The sequence below is a fragment of the Symphalangus syndactylus genome, chromosome 22, assembly GCF_028878055.3.
Source record: "Symphalangus syndactylus isolate Jambi chromosome 22, NHGRI_mSymSyn1-v2.1_pri, whole genome shotgun sequence".
NCBI classification, from domain to species: domain Eukaryota; kingdom Metazoa; phylum Chordata; class Mammalia; order Primates; family Hylobatidae; genus Symphalangus; species Symphalangus syndactylus.
Genome location: NC_072444.2, coordinates 51,507,222 through 51,524,544, shown reverse-complemented (window position 1 = coordinate 51,524,544; position 17,323 = coordinate 51,507,222). Strand labels below are relative to the sequence as shown.

General features: G+C 44.5%; 1 protein-coding gene across 1 annotated transcript in view; it reads right to left on the bottom strand.

Annotated features, from left to right (window-relative positions):
• The window catches only part of SCTR (secretin receptor), a 76,033-nt gene extending 58,940 nt beyond the window's left edge, over window positions 1-17,093 (bottom strand). The window contains exon 1 of the mRNA XM_055262143.1: window positions 16,765-17,093. Coding sequence (XP_055118118.1) covers window positions 16,765-16,836 — 72 coding nt within the window. The 5' untranslated portion in view covers window positions 16,837-17,093. The remainder of the gene's footprint in view (window positions 1-16,764) is intronic.
• Window positions 17,094-17,323: the final 230 nt, after the last annotated feature.

Genomic DNA, 17,323 nt, shown 5'->3' with positions numbered 1-17,323 from the left:
TTCATGGAACATACATCAAGGAGATCATATTGTGGGCCATAAAACAAAACACAACAAATTTAAAAGAACTGAAATAATATACAATATGTTCTCTGACCACAATGAAAACAAATTAAAAATAAATAACAGAAAGAAAAATGGAAAATCTCCAAACACTTGGAAATGAAGCAACACACTTCTAAACAATCCATGAGTTTAATATTGAAAATCCATCAATGTAATTTATCATATTAACAGCTGAAGAAAAATCACATGATCATATCAATAGAGGCAGAAAAATTATTTGAAAAAATTCAATGCCCATTAATGAAAAAACTCACAGAAAAATAGGAAAAGAGGGGAACTTCTTCAACTTGATAAAGAGCATCTACAAAAAACCTACAGCTAAAACCATACTTAATGTTGACATTTCTTGCCTTAAGGATGGCAAGATGTCTACTCTCACAATTCTTATTCAACACAATATTGGAAGTCCTAGCCAATGCAATAAGACAAGAAAAAGAAATAAAGGCATACAGATAAGAAGGAGGAACACACACATATATATAAGACACTCAGACAACTCAATAGCAAAAATAAATATATAACTCAATTTAAAAATTGAGTTTTATATTGAGGCAAAAGGACTAAATAGACATTTCTCAAAAGAAGACATACAAATGGCAGCAGGTATATGAAAAAATGCTCAACATCACTGATCATTAGAAAAATGCAAATCAAAACCACAATGAGATATTATTTCATCCCAGTTAGGAGGGCTACTATTAAAAAGACAAAAAGTACTAAATGTTGGCAAGCATGAGAAGAAGGGGAATGCTTGTATACTGCTGATGGGATGAATTGTAGTACAGCTATTATGGAAAACAGTATGGAGGTTTCTCAAAAAACTAAAAATAGAACTACCATCTGATCCAGGAATTCCACTTCTGGATATATGTCCAAAAGAAAGGAAATCAGTATGTCAAAGAGATATATGCAGTCCCATATTTATTGCACCACTGAGTAGCTGGGACTATAGGCGCATGCCACCACACTCAGCTAATTTTGTATTTTTTTGGTAGAGACAAGGTTTTGCCATGTTGCTCAGGCTGCTTTTGAACTTCTGAGGCTCAAATGACCCTCCTGCCTCAGCCTCCCAAAGTGCTGGGATTATAGGTGTGAGCCACTGTGCCTGGCCTAAATTAATTTTTTTCATTGATAAATAAAAACTGTATAGATTTATTATGCACATGTTGTTTTGAAATATGTATACACTGTAGAAAGGCTCTAATTGAGCTAATTAACATAGGCATTATTTCACTTTTGTGTGTGTGGTGAGAACACTTAAAATCTACTCTCTAAGCAATTTTCAAAAACACAATACATTGTTATTAACTTTAGTCATCATGTTGTACATCCATTGCATCCTCTTGATGTTAATATACAGGAAGTAACTCAGACTTAGGAAATTTACTGCCAGAGACAGGAAAGAAGTATGCTGTAGTTAGAAGTACTGGTCTCAACTCCCTATGGGGTTTATACATACATATGACTCCTATCATGGTGGGCAAGGTGTACTTCTTTGCTTGCCCTTGGCCATGTGACTATGATCAATGGGACGTTAGTGATTTGATGTGAGCAGAGGTTTGAAATGCTTACCTGCATTTCAGAACCTGGGGTAGCTTGCTCATCTTAGAATGAATGATAGGTGTAGCAGACTGAACCTAACCCAGGGGATGGAGCCAAGCCAGGAGAGCCCAGCCTGGATCAATCACACCCTAGCTCAACTGTAAATGCCAAGAGGGAAATAAACACTTATTGCTGCATGCCACTGAGATGTGTGCAATTGTTATAGAGCCTAGCTGACTGATACAGGGTAGGAAATAAACTCTAGGGCGGCATCGATGTGTGTGGATAGTGAATGAGGTTTCCCAAAAGTAGATGGCAATTTCCACTGTAAGAGTTTAAAGTCCTCTGGCAAAGAGGACTCTCTTGAGAGCAACAGAGCAAGGATAGAAATGGGATAACGTATCTATGATGGGAAGCCCCATGCAAGAAAAGTTCAACTTCCTTGGTGATTTTCCTTTGGACTATAGAAACGGTAACAATGGAGGATAGTTTAACTTTTTCTTCTCATCCAACAATTCTTTTTTTTAACTGTGGTAAAATATACATAACATAAAATTTACCATTTTAACCATTTAATGTGTGCAATTCAGTGGTATTAGGTACACTCACCATGTTGTGCAACCATCCCCAGTATCCATTTCGATTACCCCAAACAGAAGCTCTGAGCTCATCATTTAGCAATAACTCCACATCCCCCCATTTCCCCAGCCCCTGGTAACCTCTATTCTACTTTCTGACTCTAAGAATTTGCCTATTCTAGATGCCTCATATAAATGAATCACACAATATTGGTTTCATTGCACCTCGCTTGTTTCACTCAGCACATTTTCAGGGTTAATCCATGTTGCAATAAGTATCAGAATTTCCTTCTTTTTCTATTATACTTTAAGTTCTAGGGTACATGTGCACAACATGCAGGTTTTTACATAGGTATACATGTGCCATGTTGGTTTGCTGCACCCATCAACCTGTCATCTACATTAGGTATTTCTCCTTAATGCTATCCCTCCCCCAGCCCCCTACCCCTGACAGGCCCCTGTGTATTATGTTCCCCACACTCATTGTTCTCATTGTTCAACTCCCACTTATGAGGACAGAAAATCAGAAGTTCTCATTGTTCTCATTGTTCAACTCCCACTTATGAGGACAGAAAATCAGAAGTTCCTTCTCTTTAAGGCTGAATAATATTTCATTGTATAGATAGACCACATTTTGTTTATCTGCTTATCTGTTGATAGACACCTGGTTTGCTTCTATCTTTTGGCTGTTGTGAATAATGCTGCTATGAACATGGGCATACAAATATCTGTTGAGTCCCTGCTTTCAATTCTTCGGGGTATATACCCAGAGGTTGAATTGCTGGATCATATGATAATTCTATTTTTAACTTTTTTCAGGAACTGCACAACTGTTTTCTACAGGGGCTACCCCACTAGCCATGTACAAGGGTGCCAATTTCTCCACATCCCCACCAACACTTGTTCTTTTTCTATTGCTATTGTTGTTTTATGATGGCTATCTTCATGGGTGTGAAGTGGAGCATCCCACATTTCTTTTGCCCTTGATCCTTCCTCTAAAATGTAACAAGCCAAGATAATGTGGCGGGGGGGTATGCCAACTAAAGAAATGCGTGGTGTCCACCAGTGTCTGTGAGACAGGAATGTCATTCTGCTGAGAGGACTGAGTCAATGTTTCCAGGTGATGACCAGCAAAGAGGGACTGGGGTCCCCAGGGTTGCTGGGAGCAGCTGGGAAGAGCATGAGGCTCCATGGAGCAACCACCCAGAAGATGTGGGAGATGCGAAACAAGCCCTTTCACTATCTACATCAACCTAGAGAAGAGGGGGAAAGGCTGATATTTAGTAGCTATATGCACGTGTATATGTACACATATTGTATATATTCATTAAATTTAAAAGTATTAAATATATTTTAGTTGTAATTCACAGGAGGGACAAATGAAGGTGAAAGAATTGCTGAACTTTATGTAAATTTTTCCTCAAAACAAGAGCTATTCATTTTTTTAAAATCCCTTTAAATTTTTAAAATTGAGTTTGTATAACCACATTGAGCTTTTTTAAAAATTTGTACTAGTACCAAAGAGTATAATGACAAATAGTAGTTCCCTTCCACAACTTTTACCTGCCCTCCAGGCAACTGTTTTCAACTCTTTTTAGTTGTTTATTTTCATTTTTGTCTCCATGTTTTAAAATTATATTCTTGGCTGGGCACGGTGGCTCACACCTGTAATCCCAGCACTTTGGGAGGCTGAGGCAGGCGGATCACGAGGTCAAGAGATGGAAACCATCCTGGCTAACACGGTGAAACCCTGTCTCTACTAAAAATACAAAAAAAAAAAAAAAAATTAGCCAGGCATGGTGGCGAGCACCTGTAGTCCGGGCTACTTGGGAGGCTGAGGCAGGAGAATGGTGTGAACTCGGGAGGCAGAGCTTGCAGTGAGCCCAGATAGCGCCACCGCACTCCAGCCTGGGTGAAAGAGCAAGACTCTGTCTCAAAAAAAAAAAAAAATTATATTCTTTTACTGTTGTTATTTCTTGGTTTTTAAATTTGAGACAGTCAAACTTCCTATTAGGGAAGATAAAGATGAGATGTTTTAAAATCTTCCTACATATATTTCTCTTCCCATATATTACATATACTAATCTTCATTTCATTTTTAGTGAAGAATGGTCTATATTTATAATGACTTATTTTGACTATGAAATATTGTTCGCTGCTGAGTCAAATCATGTAAAATGATTATGTGTCTTTCTTGTACATTTTGTTTTTCCTGAGGTCAATCATTACTGTTTTTCATTGAATTAGTTTTCCATGTACATATGGCTAATTTTTCCAAGTGCTCCCACAGCTCTGTTACACATTTATCCACAGTCCTATTGGTTTTTCCTCTGGAGATTTCTGTCTCAGAGTTCTCCTTCCTCTTGCTCCACCCAGGCCTGCTATCTGGCTGTGGTTTGGGGTGCCCTCTCCCTGTCTCCTGGCTGGGGTCTCATTTCCTAGGCATCATGGCTTTTTCCTTGGTTTGCTCTCATTTTGCAAAAGCACAGAATTCTCTAGTAACCTCATAAGAAAAAGTACATGGGGGTAAATTTTTGAATCTTTGCAGAAGTGAAAATGTTTTTATTAATTTGATTAATTATTAAACTAATTAATAATTTGGATAGAAAACACTAGGGTGAAATAATTTTCCTTCCAAATTTTGAAGGCATTTCTCCTCTTCCTGTATTGTTAATAAGAAATCCAATTCTGATTCTAAATCTTTTGTATACAACTTTTTTGTTTTGTCCCTAGAAATATGTAAGATTTTTCTTTGTTTTTAGGTATTTTGAAATTTCTTGAGGAAATGGTTCTTTTTAAATTTATTGATTGGATACTCAGTGGGCATTTCAATCTGAAGACTTGTGTTCTTCATTTCTGGGAATTTAAAAAATATTATGTTTGTAATTTATTATTTCCTCCCTTCATCTTTATGCTGTCTCTCTGGAATTCCTATTAGCAGAGTATTGGACGAGGTGCACTGATTCTCCAATCTTTTCGTCTTTCTCTACTATTCTACCATTTTGTCTTCGTGATCTTCTTCTTATTCTTCTTTTTTTACTTTTTTTTTTTGAAGATGGAGTCCTGCTCTGTTTCCCAGGCTGGAGTGCAGTGGCGCAATCTCAGCTCACTGTATCCTCTGCCTCCCAGGCTCAACTGATTCTCCTGCCTCAGCCTCCCGAGTAGCTGGGATTACAGGTGTGTGCCACCAAGCCCAGCTAATTTTTGTATTTTTAGTAGAGACGGGGTTTCACCTTCTTAGTCAGGCTGGTCTCCAACTCCAGACCTCAGGTGATCCACCCTCTTCAGCCTCCCAAAATGCTGGGATTACAGGCTTGAGCCACCACTCCCAGCCTTTGTGATTTTCTTTACAGAAGATTTCCTTGACATTATCTGTAGAATTTTTTTTATGAATGTTTTGTTTCATACATTTAACTTCCAAGAATCCTTTCTTATTCTGAGATGATTCCTTTTCCATAGCATCCTTTTCTAGTTTTGTGGCTCAGGCATCCTTTTCACAAAGGATTTCCAAATATTAGTTGTATGTCTTAAGTTTGTCTCCTCTTGTCTGCATGATCCGTTTCCTTGAGGCACTTTTCTCATGATTGTTTGCTTCCACATTGGAGGCCCTCCTCAATGTACGATCTAAGCTTGAGACAGTAACATGGTCCCTGGAACCACTGTGGACCTAAACAGCTTCTTGCCTGGTGGCCTTCACTGTAACATAACCAGGCCAAGAGGGAGCCCATTGCTGGGGTCTATGGGTGGACTCTCCTCAGTGTCTGGGGCCTTTCCAGGGTGCCACAGGGTGACTTGACAGTTTCTCCTCCGCCTGCTACAGGCATTGAGGTTATTTTTTCCATACAGCTATCACTTCATCACTTTTCATTTTCCAAAGATTTCTGGAAATTTCTGCTTCATCTCTGTCTCTTGCTTTGTTCTCTTTGTATTGGTTTATACCTTTTCTATTCCTTTACTGTCATTTTAAAACTGTTTCCAGAGGCAGAGCAGATAAATATATGTGGTCAATCTGTCATCTTAAACTGAATGCCCTAAGCATATTAAAAAAAAAGTCCTCATAAATTTAACAAGAGATTGTCAGAGAAAAATCACTAAATGGTACTTTTCTATATTATTTTATTATTTTTATTAATTAAACAAAAACATACATTACATATTCTTTCCTCTTTGGTTTCAGGGCCTGAGTCTAAGTCATCATTACATGGAGTTTTGGAAATATTGCTAAAATCATGTCAAAGTTTGGCTTTTAAAATATTTAGACCACAAATGTTTTGTATAGCTTTTGTCTCTTCCTAGAATTTTAAATCCACTTTCTTTTTTCTTGTTGATCACAAAATTCACAGGCCTTCACCTCATTAATTAGACGTCAGAGTTGTACTTCAAGGTTCTGAAGAGAACGGCTTTGTGTAACATTGCCTACTATCTTCTCTGGGATGTTCTTCAGGGAGCCCTTTGATTTTCTGAACTGAATCTTTTCTAGGGTCTTTTGCAGAACCATGGAACTGGTGCCCATCCATTACTTTTCTGGGTAAATTCCACTTTTTAGTTTCCCATAATTTTACATTGAGTTTTGGTTTTGCTACATATAACTATGGTAATTTTTTAAAGAAGAAGTGCTTAAGTTGTAAACTGTGTGAGTCACTGCATGTCTAACAGTGTCTCTGCAGGGAGTATCACCCTTTGTCTCACTCAGCACATAGTCGTGGTTGGTCCCACTGTGGTGTGTAAGTTCACCTCTTGCTTGACGATTCTGTGACGAACTTCCACCTCTCTTTCTTTGGGTTATTTTTCCAGATGGTAGACATGTTTTGAGGTGTCTGCTCAGCCTCTGAGCCAACAACTGCCTCCTGGGAAGAACCCTTTCATGCCTAAGCTGGGCAGTTTATGCTGTGTGATCCTATCCCACTGATTAGACCAAAGGAGAAAACCTAACCAGGTGTGAGACAATCTGCCTGCCTTGGATATTTGGTGTTGGCATGGGGAGAAAGCCAATCTCTCCCATTTCCAAAGCATGCAAACTTGGAGGCTATGGAGCATCCATATACTATCCCGTAGAAAGCAACAGAAAAATCCAGTCTGCAGAGAGAAAGAATAACAAAGCAGATTCAAATAAGAGAGAAAAGATGTCAAGGGGGTTCTGTTAGCTATTTTGGAGTTTAATTTTGGACTCAAGTCGAGATGGCAAAATCTGGGAGGAGATATAACAAAAATCTCTTAAATTCGGAATAAAGGCTGGGTACAGTGGCTCACGCCTGTAATCCTAGCACTTTGGGAGGCCGAGGCGGGTGGATCACCTGAGGTCGGGAGCTTGAGACCAGCCTGACCAACATGGAGAAACCCTGTCTCTACTAAAAATACAAAAAAATTAGCCAGGCGTGGTGGCGCATGCCTGTAATCCCAGCTACTCAGGAAGCTGAGGCAGGAGAATCGCTTGAACCCGGGAGGCAGAGGTTGCAGTGAGCCAACATCATGCCACTGCATTCCAGCCTGGCAACAGAGCTAGACTCTGTCTCAAAAGAAAAAAAAAATCTAAATAAGGTAAAGAGACTCAACATTATTTCTCTTCTCACACTTTATAATTACTTGCCTAACAACCAGAGACTGGAAAGATATCGCTTCAAGGCGGGAAAGGGAAGTAATAGTCTAGTTTATACAATGAGAAATAAAAACAGGAAACTCATCATTGTATAACCTATTCAAAACTCAAAATTTTAGCAAACATTTATTGGGCACCTACTATATGCTCAGCAGTCTGCCCATCACTGGTGACATGAAGGTGAATGGGACATAGATTCTGTCCTTGAAGCTCATGGTCTCCAACAGGGGCCAGAGAAGTCAATGACCAGAGGGCCCAGTGTAAGTGCTGCGAGGAATTTTAAATGCGAGTGGCATTGCCAAGTCTGCCATTTTGAGAAGGAAGGAGGATGAGGTCAGAGTACTAGTAAAGAACCCCTAGGAGACGGCTCTACCATTTAAGCAAGAAGTGAGGATTGTCTTTGAAATGATTCCTTTTCAGTGTCAACTTGACTGGATTAAGGGCTAACTGCATAGTTGGTAAAACACTATTTCTGGTTGTTTCTGGAGGAGATTGGCTCAGGAGTTGGTAGACTGAGTGAGGAAGATCTGCCTTCGACGTGGGCAGGCACCATCCAATCGGCTGGGCCCTGAATACAACAAAAAAGGCAGAGAATGGTAAATTCACTAACTCACTCTCTCTCTCTCTCTTTCCTGGAACTGGGACACCCTTCTGCTGTCCTGAGCCATGTTGCTGGCAAGATGGAAGGGAACAAGGTGCCCAGCACTGCATGCCTCCAAGATGCATTGGGTATTTCCTAGTGTCTCAATGTAACTATTCATAGTATCTCTTCTCTCTCAAAAATTACGTGGATGACCCTTGGTAGGATCCGGACTGGAAAGTATTTAGTGCATAAAAATGGCCAACAGGTAAATGAAAAGCTGCTCAACATCACCAATCATGAAGGAAATGCGAATCAAAGCCACAATGAACCATCAGCTCACACCTGTTAGGGTGGCTAATGAGGAGAGAGAACAAGTGCTAACAATGATGTGGAGAAAAGGGGACTCTTAAATACTATTGGAAGAAATGTAAACTGGCTTAGCCATTATGGAAGACAGCATGCAGATTCCTCAAAAATTCAAAATAGAACTAACATATGATTCAGGAATCAGGCTTCTGGTCATAAACCCAAAGGAAATGAAATCAGCACCTCGTAGAGGTAACTGCGCCCCCATGCTCACTGCAGCACTATTCACTATTGCCAAGATGTGGGAGCAACTTACGTGTCTATCAACAGATGAATGGATGAAGAAACATGCTGCATATATACAATGGAATGCCAGTCAGCTTTAAAAAAGGAGATCCTATGATTAGTGACAACACAAACAAACTTGAAAGACATGGTGCTAAGTGAAATAAGCCGGTCACAGAAAGAAAAATACTGCATGATCTCACTTATATGTGGAATATTACAAAGTTGAATACAAAGCAACAGGGAGTCGAATCGTGGTTGCCAGGGCCTGGGAGGGGGTGGGAATGGAGAGATAGAGGTCAAAGGGTATGAAATTGCAGTTACACCAGGATGAATAAGTCTAGAGATCTAATGTACAGCATGAAGACTGTAGTTAATAATACTGTATCAGGCCGGGTATGGTGGTTCACGCCTATAATCCCAGCACTTTGGGAGGCTGAGGTGGGCAGATCACCTGAGGTCAGGAGTTCAAGACCAGCCTGGCCAACATGGTGAAACCCTGTCCCCACTAAAAATACACAGTTAGCCAGGCATGGTGGCACATGCCTCTAATCCCAGCTACTCAGGAGGCTGAGGCGGGAGGATCACTTGAACCTCTTGAACCCAGGAGGCAGAGGTTGCAGTGAGCCGAGATCGCATCATTGCACTCTGGGCTGGGCAAAAAGAGCGAAATTCTGTCTCAAAAATAGTAACAATAATAATAACACTGTATCGTACACTGGAATTTTGCCAAAAGAGTAGATTTCAGGTGCTCTTACACACACACATGCACACACACACAAATGGTAACTTTGTGAAGAAATATATGTTAATTTGCTTGACTATAGTAATCATTTCACTGTGTATTTCAAAATATCATGTTGTACACTTTAAATCCTTTTTTTTTTTTTTTTTGAGACGGGGTCTCACTCTTTCACCCGGGCTGGAGTGCAGTGGCACAATCATGGCTCACTGCAGCCTCTATTTCCCAGGCTCAAGCGTTCCTCCTGCCTCAACCTCCTGAGTAGCTGGACTACAGGCACACACCACTATACCCAGCTAATTTTTTAAATTTTTTGTAGAGACAAGGTCTCCTATGTTGCCCAGGCTAGTCTTGAACTCCTAGGCTCAAGCCATCCACCTGCCTCGGCCTCCCAAAGTGCTGGGATTACAGGAGTGAGCCACCGTGCTTAGTCTACAATTTTTATTTTTTAAAAAAGATTATAAAAAAGAATCCAGTGAATGTGGCAAATCAAAGGCCACTGGTGAGGCTGGTTTCTGTGGGTGAAGCATGGGAGCCAGGTTGCAGTGTGAGAGTGAGTGGAAGTGGAGGCAATGAAGGTGGACGCGTCTTATAGGAAGCTGGCCACCAGGGGGCAGAGAGCAGAGGGCTGTTTACTGCCTGGGCTGGACACACTTGGGAAAGTTAACCGGCTGATGAGAAAAGTCAGCAGAGAGGAAGAGGGTGAAGGTTGGGTGAGATGGCTGTCATTGTGTTGTCTTGGGAAGGAAGTTGGTAGGGGTAGGAGTAGGGACAGGCTGTCGTCTGGGGGACAGCCTCTCTTCCACTTGGATGCTGTTATGGACTGAATCTGTCCCCACTAAATTCATATGTTGAAGCCCTACCCCCAGGGTGGCTGTATTTGGAGGTAGGGCCTATAAGGAGATAATTAAGGTTAAATGGCGTTGTAGTAATAGGGCCCTGATCCTATAGGATTAGTGTCCTTACAAGAAGAAACACCAGAAAGGTGTTTCCCTCCCCTCCCCTGCATCCACACACTCATTGGAAATGCCACATGAGGACAAAGTGGCCGTGTGCAAGCCAGGAAGAGGGCCCCCACCAGACACCAAACCCTTGGGGATCTTGATCTCACACTTCCAACCTCCAGAACCGCGACATCAATTTCTTTTGTTTAAGCCCCCAAGTCTGTGGTATTTTGTTATGATAACACAGCTGACTAAGACAGATGGGAAGGAAAGGAACAGAGGGGACAATTTAGACACATCTATAAGGGCAAGATGTTGGTTAGAAGTTCATCCAGGTAGTCTCAACTCTTGGGAAATGGAAGGCAAGCCCATGTGTTGTACATGAGAGGGAGGCAGGAGGTGAGAAATTTGAAAGACACATGGCCATCAGGAGCATGCCTAAGAGCCTCTGGTGAGGGAAGAGGGGTGGGGCGTGGTGGGATCTGGAGATGACTCTGGGAACCTCAGGAGCCTGCAGCACAACGGGCTGAGACTGCGGGACGTGATGAACCAGGGATGGCCCTCCCCAAATACCATCCTTGGAACAGACGCACAATGTAGAGGCTAGGTGGGCCCCAGGAGTCCACAGGAATGCTGAGCAGCCTTCTGTTTGTAATGTAAGCAAGTAGACAGCATCTCAGTATTGGGGTTTAACCTTGAGCTGCAGGTTGTCCCGAAGCCTGAGTGAAGGTCAGTGGTGAGAACCTACAGCTTGCTAAGAGATGCAGAGACCAAGCTGGGGCTCACTGCAAGAGGCTGTACTGGTGGTGGAGCCCAAATCCCAGATATTAAATCTAGGCTTTCAACAAGGGGGTGCCAGGAAGAGAGGCTATGTCCTCCCTTGGCATGGTAGGAAATCTGGGGCCCTCCCAACCTGGGTGGGGATCATGAGGACAGGGTGAGGGTGGGAAGTTCTGTGGGAACTCCAAAGGGTGATGATACCAAAGCAGGTGGACTCACCCTTTTTTTTTTTTGAGACGGAGTTTTGCTCTTGCTGCCCAGGCTGGAGTACAATGGCACGATCTCGGCTCACTGCAACCTCTGCCTCCCAGGTTCAAGTGATTCTCCTGCCTCAGCCTCCCGAGTAGCTGGGATTACAGGCATGCGCCACCATGCCCGGCTAATTTTTTTGTACTTTTAGTAGAGACAGGGTTTCTCCATGTTGGTCAGGCTGGTCTCAAACTCCCAACCTCAGGTGATCCACCCGCCTTGGCCTCCCAAAGTGCTGGGATTACAGGCATGGGCCACCACGCCCTGCCTAGGTGGACTCTCTTAAACAGTTTGAGAAATGGTATCTCTTCCTGTTGGATTTTGTGATCCCATGCTCATTTCTGGACCACTCAATAAATGCTGTGTGTAACTCAGTATTTTTTTATGTTTCACAAATTGATTAGTTTAAATGAAAATTAATGCTATTCTGAAGTTTGGGAGAGAATTTTATGACAGCCCCTTGGGCACCAGAAACCCGGAACAGGCCTCTCTTTTGGAGCAGATGCATGTGCTGGTTAAGAAGCTCTGTGGTGGCTCATGCCTGTAATCCCAGCACTTTGGGAGGCCAAGGTGGGTGGATCAAGAGGTCAAGAGTTCAAGACGAGCCTGGCCAATATGGTGAAACCCTATCTCTACTAAAAAATACAAAAATTAGCCAGACATTGTGGCACACGCCTGTAGTCCCAGCTACTCAGGAGGCTGAGGCAGGAGAATCGCTTGAACCTAGGAGATGGAGGTTGCAGTGAGCCAAGATCTCGCCACTGCACTCCAGCCTAGGTGACAAAGTGAGACTCTGTCTCAAAAAAAAAAAAAAAAAAAAAAGAAAAAGAAAAAAAAACAAAAGAAGTTCCAGGTTTAAGGTCTCATGTCACCATGTCCAGCTGGGTGGCCTTAAGCAAATGGCCTCACATCTATCCAAGTGTCAGTTTCCTCATCTGCACCATGGGGCTAATAACTGTTGATGTGAGTGTTAGTGTTAGGAGGAACTCAGCAGAGTGTCTGGTGGAAAATAAGAGTCAGTTAAAGGAGCCTTCACCATCATCATCATCATCCTTCATTTATTAACTTCAGGGATAATAAAAATTTAACAAGAAATCTGCAAATACTTCTTCAGAAAACTAGAAAGTGTTTTTCCAGGTACACAAAAAAAATCCCCAGTGACCCTCCTCTGAAAAGTCATCAATAATCAGCTCCCAGGCTGGGCATGGTGGCTCATACCTATAATCCCAACACTTTGGGAGTCTAAGGCAGGAGGATCCCTTGAGCCCGGGAGTTCAGAACCAACCTGGGAGACATGGTGAGAACCATCTCTAAAAAAATTTAAAAATTAGATGGGGATGGTGGCAGGTGTCTGTAGTTTCAGCTACTTGGGAGGCTGAAGTGGGAAGATCACTTGAGCCAGGAAGTTCAAGGCTGCAGTGAGCCATAATCGCACCATTGCACTCCAGCTCGGGCAACAGGGTAATTACTTGCTCTTCAGGCAATGCTTGCAGGCCTTTCTAAGGTTCTGCTCACTGTGCAGCCACAGAGCTTGTCAGCTTCTGGATCCAGATGCATGACAGGACAGGGCAGCGACCACCGTATATCGAAGGCTTCCATGTGCCAGAGCCTATACTTGGAATTTTTATATTTCTTAGCCATCAACTGAGGAGGGATGGAGATAGGAGGGGAAAAGACAGGAAGGGAGAGTGGAAGAGATCAAGGAACTCATTCTCCACAGAAGTCCTTTGTCCAGTTTGGAAACTGGTTTTCATCAGGCACACCGTTTCCATCCTCTGACTCAGATGCCCTGTCACCAACCCCACTACCCCAAACCCAATGTGAAATGAATACCTATTGTTAGCTCTATCTGTGTATCTGTCCTGAAACATGACAACCTTTAAGGGAGCAGTTCTCAAGCAGAGGCAATTTTGCCCTCACTACCCCCAGAAAAAATTCGGCAATGTCTAGAAATACATTTTCTGTTGTCACAGCTTTAGAGTGATCATGGGCTTCCAGAGCGCAGAGGTCCACGATGCTGCCAGACATTGTAGAATGCATAGGACAGCTCTCACAATAGAGAATTATCTGGCTCCAAATGTCAATAGTGTGAAGAAACTCTGCTTGAAGGAAAAACCAGCCCCACACACCCCACTTAACTCACTAAGGTTAACAAATTGGCAGTTTGCCAAATGCCATGGATTAAAAAGCCCTACCTTGAGTGAGTCTTTGTCTACGGCCTGACACATTTCTGTACAATTTAGCAAGTAAGGAGTCCTTTGAAGAGGTGATTCTTCATTATTTGTTGCTGCATCACCATCATTTCATTCAGTCATCCATGCATTCATTCAACACACACTCATTGAGCTCCCTCTTACACTGTGACACACTCTAGGGATAAAAGATGAACAAGATGAGTCTCCATGTTCAAGTTCAGAGTGTGTGTATTGGGGTTTGGGGGACAGATGTGTTAGTAAATAATTACAGAAATGTTCCAGGTAAAAGTTCTCATGGGGTTGGGGCTGCAGAAGGGGTTGTGCTCAGTATTTCTTATGGGAGGCCTCAGAAAACTGCCCCATTCAGCCACTTTTGGCTTCTACTTACAAGGGTCACTTCTGATGTCTCCCTATATGGAGTAGAGGGAGAGCGGTAATAAGCAATTTGGCCTCACTGACCCCCTCCATTAGGAAGATGCCTATAATCTCCCTCGAGGGGGAGCTTCAAATGAATAAAAAATTATCTGAACACACTTAGATTTCAAAATCAAATGTCTGACCACCCAGAGTCAAACAGAAGGAAAGCAGGGTTCCAGAGGCTGGGAAATATTCCAACCAAAGTAGGTCAGTTCCACTCCTATTTATTACAGGAGTTCTCAGCCAAGAAGTGTGAGATATAAGGTCTACAGAAGCCGTAAAATAACCCGAGGACCACGACTTATACACAGGAAACCATTTTGTGATTATGTAAGGCAGGAATGCACGTTTGAAAATACAAGGGACAGCCGGGCACCGTGGCTCACGCCTCTAATCCCAACACTTTGGGAGGCCGAGGCAGGCAGATCACCTGAGGTCAGTAGTTTGAGACCAGCCTGACCAACATGGAGAAACCCCATCTCTACTAAAAATACAAAAAATTGGCTGAGCATGGTGGCACATGCCTGTAATCCCAGCTACTTGGGAGGCTAAGGCAGGAGAATCCCTTGAACCTGGGAGGCGGAGTTTGCCGTGAGCCAGATTGAGCCATTGTGCTCCAGCCTGGGCAACAAGAGTGAAACTCCGTCTCAAAAAAAAAAAGGGAAAGAAAAAGAAAATACAAGGCGTATAACCGACAGAGCCCTGGATGGTTGGGAATCAAGAGATCTGGGTGCTAACCTTAGTGGGTTAAGTGGGGTGTGTGGGGCTAGTAGAGCTGCTAGTCCCGGCTCTCCTACTAACTTGCTGATCTCCGGCAGCTCTCTTCTCTCTGATGGTCTCAGTGTGCTCATTTTTAAAATGAGGGATTGGGCCCAGAGCATAATGAAGCATCCTTCCAAGGTACACTGAAGACTTAAACCAAGTGAAGCCTCTCATTTTCCCCGTGCACTTATTCCTGTGATAATCTAGGGATTTCCTTGAGATAAAAATGTAGACTGAACCTCAGTCCTCCACTCAGTTACGCCAGTCTCAGAGTCACTGCAAATACTTAAGAAGGAGGCTGGGAGGGTCCCAAGGAAGGAGTTATTGCCTCTCCCACCCCCAGCCACGGAATAACACACCTCCTGGCTCTACCTGGCTTTTCACTGTCCCCAGTATCCCAGTTGGCGCTTCTCCAAATTGGGAGTCCAAACTCATGAGTGCATGCTGTTGCTCTAGCATCTTCCAAGGCCAGCACTGCCACTGAAGAGAGGAGGCTCCACGGTGGCAAGGGAGCTCCAAACAAGCTCCAAATTGCACTCTTCCCAATTGCTACTGCTGAAAGTCTTGGGGCCACCAGAAAAATGAGCATCTCCTGAGTGTTAACACTCTGGTCAGCTCCGGGAGCACTGGTTTTCCTTATAATCAAACCAGAGGGGACTGCGGGAAGACAAGGAAGTTGGACACCATGAGACTTGCCCAGGACAGAGATCAGAGACTCATTTGGGTTCCCAAGCACGTTCCCTGGGGAGCTTCTTGGAACAGACGCCTTGGGGACCAGTTTGGAATGCTAGTGGGAAGGGATGATTCTGGAATCTGGCCCCCACCTCTAACCCCCACTCCCTCCCCATTCCTTCCTTTCTGCTGGTCTGGGTGGGGCCACTCTCTTTATCAGAGATCCCGGAGCTCAGAGAGGCCCGGGACTCCCAGGAATTTCTGTTGGAAAGAAAAACAAACCACCCATCCTGCCGCTATTATTATTATTATTATTATTATTATTATTATTATTATTATTTTCCTCCTCCAGCCCCTTGCCAGGACCTGGCTTTGGGGAACAGCAGCGCCCAGGAGCCACCAGACACGCAGACATTAGGGAGCCTTATCCCACACGAGAGGGTGTGGGGAGAGTGGCAGGCGGCCCCATCGCAGACCCGGAAGCTCCTGCCAGAGCTCCCTCAGGTTTTCCCATCTGCAGCCAGTGAGTGTGAAAATGTCAAGGTTTGGGGGCAGACTGATACTGATGTGGGTTCCAATCCTCTTTTTCCGACTTGGAGCAAGAATTTTTACTCCCCTTCTCCTTTCCTTTCCTTGTCTGTAAAGTGACGGTAATAATACCAGCCTCGAAAAGTGATTACGAGGTTTCAAGGAAAGATTGGAAGCAAAGCGCCCAGGACACAATAGGCAATGCCAGGCAGGGGCGGCTCCAGAATTTCCGTCTAGGAGAGTTTCAGAAGCCAGGCCAGAGGAAGGGGTGGGTGGTGGGCACGGGGATTCATCTTAGAGCTGCCTTCGCCTGGCGCGCACGATGTTTGTCTTTGGGAAGGGGTCCCTCCGGAGAAGAGCTGGGAGAGATAAATGTTGGGAGGACTGGGAGGGAAGAGTCCCTATTCCTCAGGGGAAGATCTGCTAGTCCCCCTCCACCTGCATCCTGCCCGAGGCCGGAGAAAGGGCGAAACTGTCGCTCCCTCGGGCCCCCAGCCTGCAGAAGGGCGCAGTACTCACCGGGTGCGCGGCGCAGGTGAGCAGCACCGGCAGTAGTAGCTGCTGCAGCGGCGGCGACAGGTGGGAACGCATGGTGCCCGCACGTTCTCTGAGGGCGCCCCGACGTCTGCCTGCCCGTGCCCTCTGCCCACTCGGGTGCTCAGCGCCCCGCGTAGGGTCCCGGGCTCCGGCCGGCCGCTGCGTCCGGAGGAGCCATGGCTGAGCCACCCGACCTGCGGCGGGCCCCGAGACTGCTCCTCCTCGGACCAGGTGGCCGCGCGCGCTAAGCCGCCCGGCCCATTGATTAGGACCCGGCGCTGCCGGCGCACCTCCTCCACCCGGCAGGGACTGGCGGGGGGCAGGCGCGGAGGCTGGCAGGGGAGGAGGCAGAGGGAGGGCGCGGGGGCCCGGAGTCGGCTCCCGCAGGCTGGGCCCAAGCTGGAGGAGGCCAGGAGAGGGCACGCTGGCTTAGCCTTCCACGCGGCAATCCCGCCTGACCCCGGGTCCGGAAAGAGCACTGTCTCTGGAGTCCACGGACCGAAGGCGCAAGCTCGCTGGGGGCCGGTGGGCAACTTAGGTC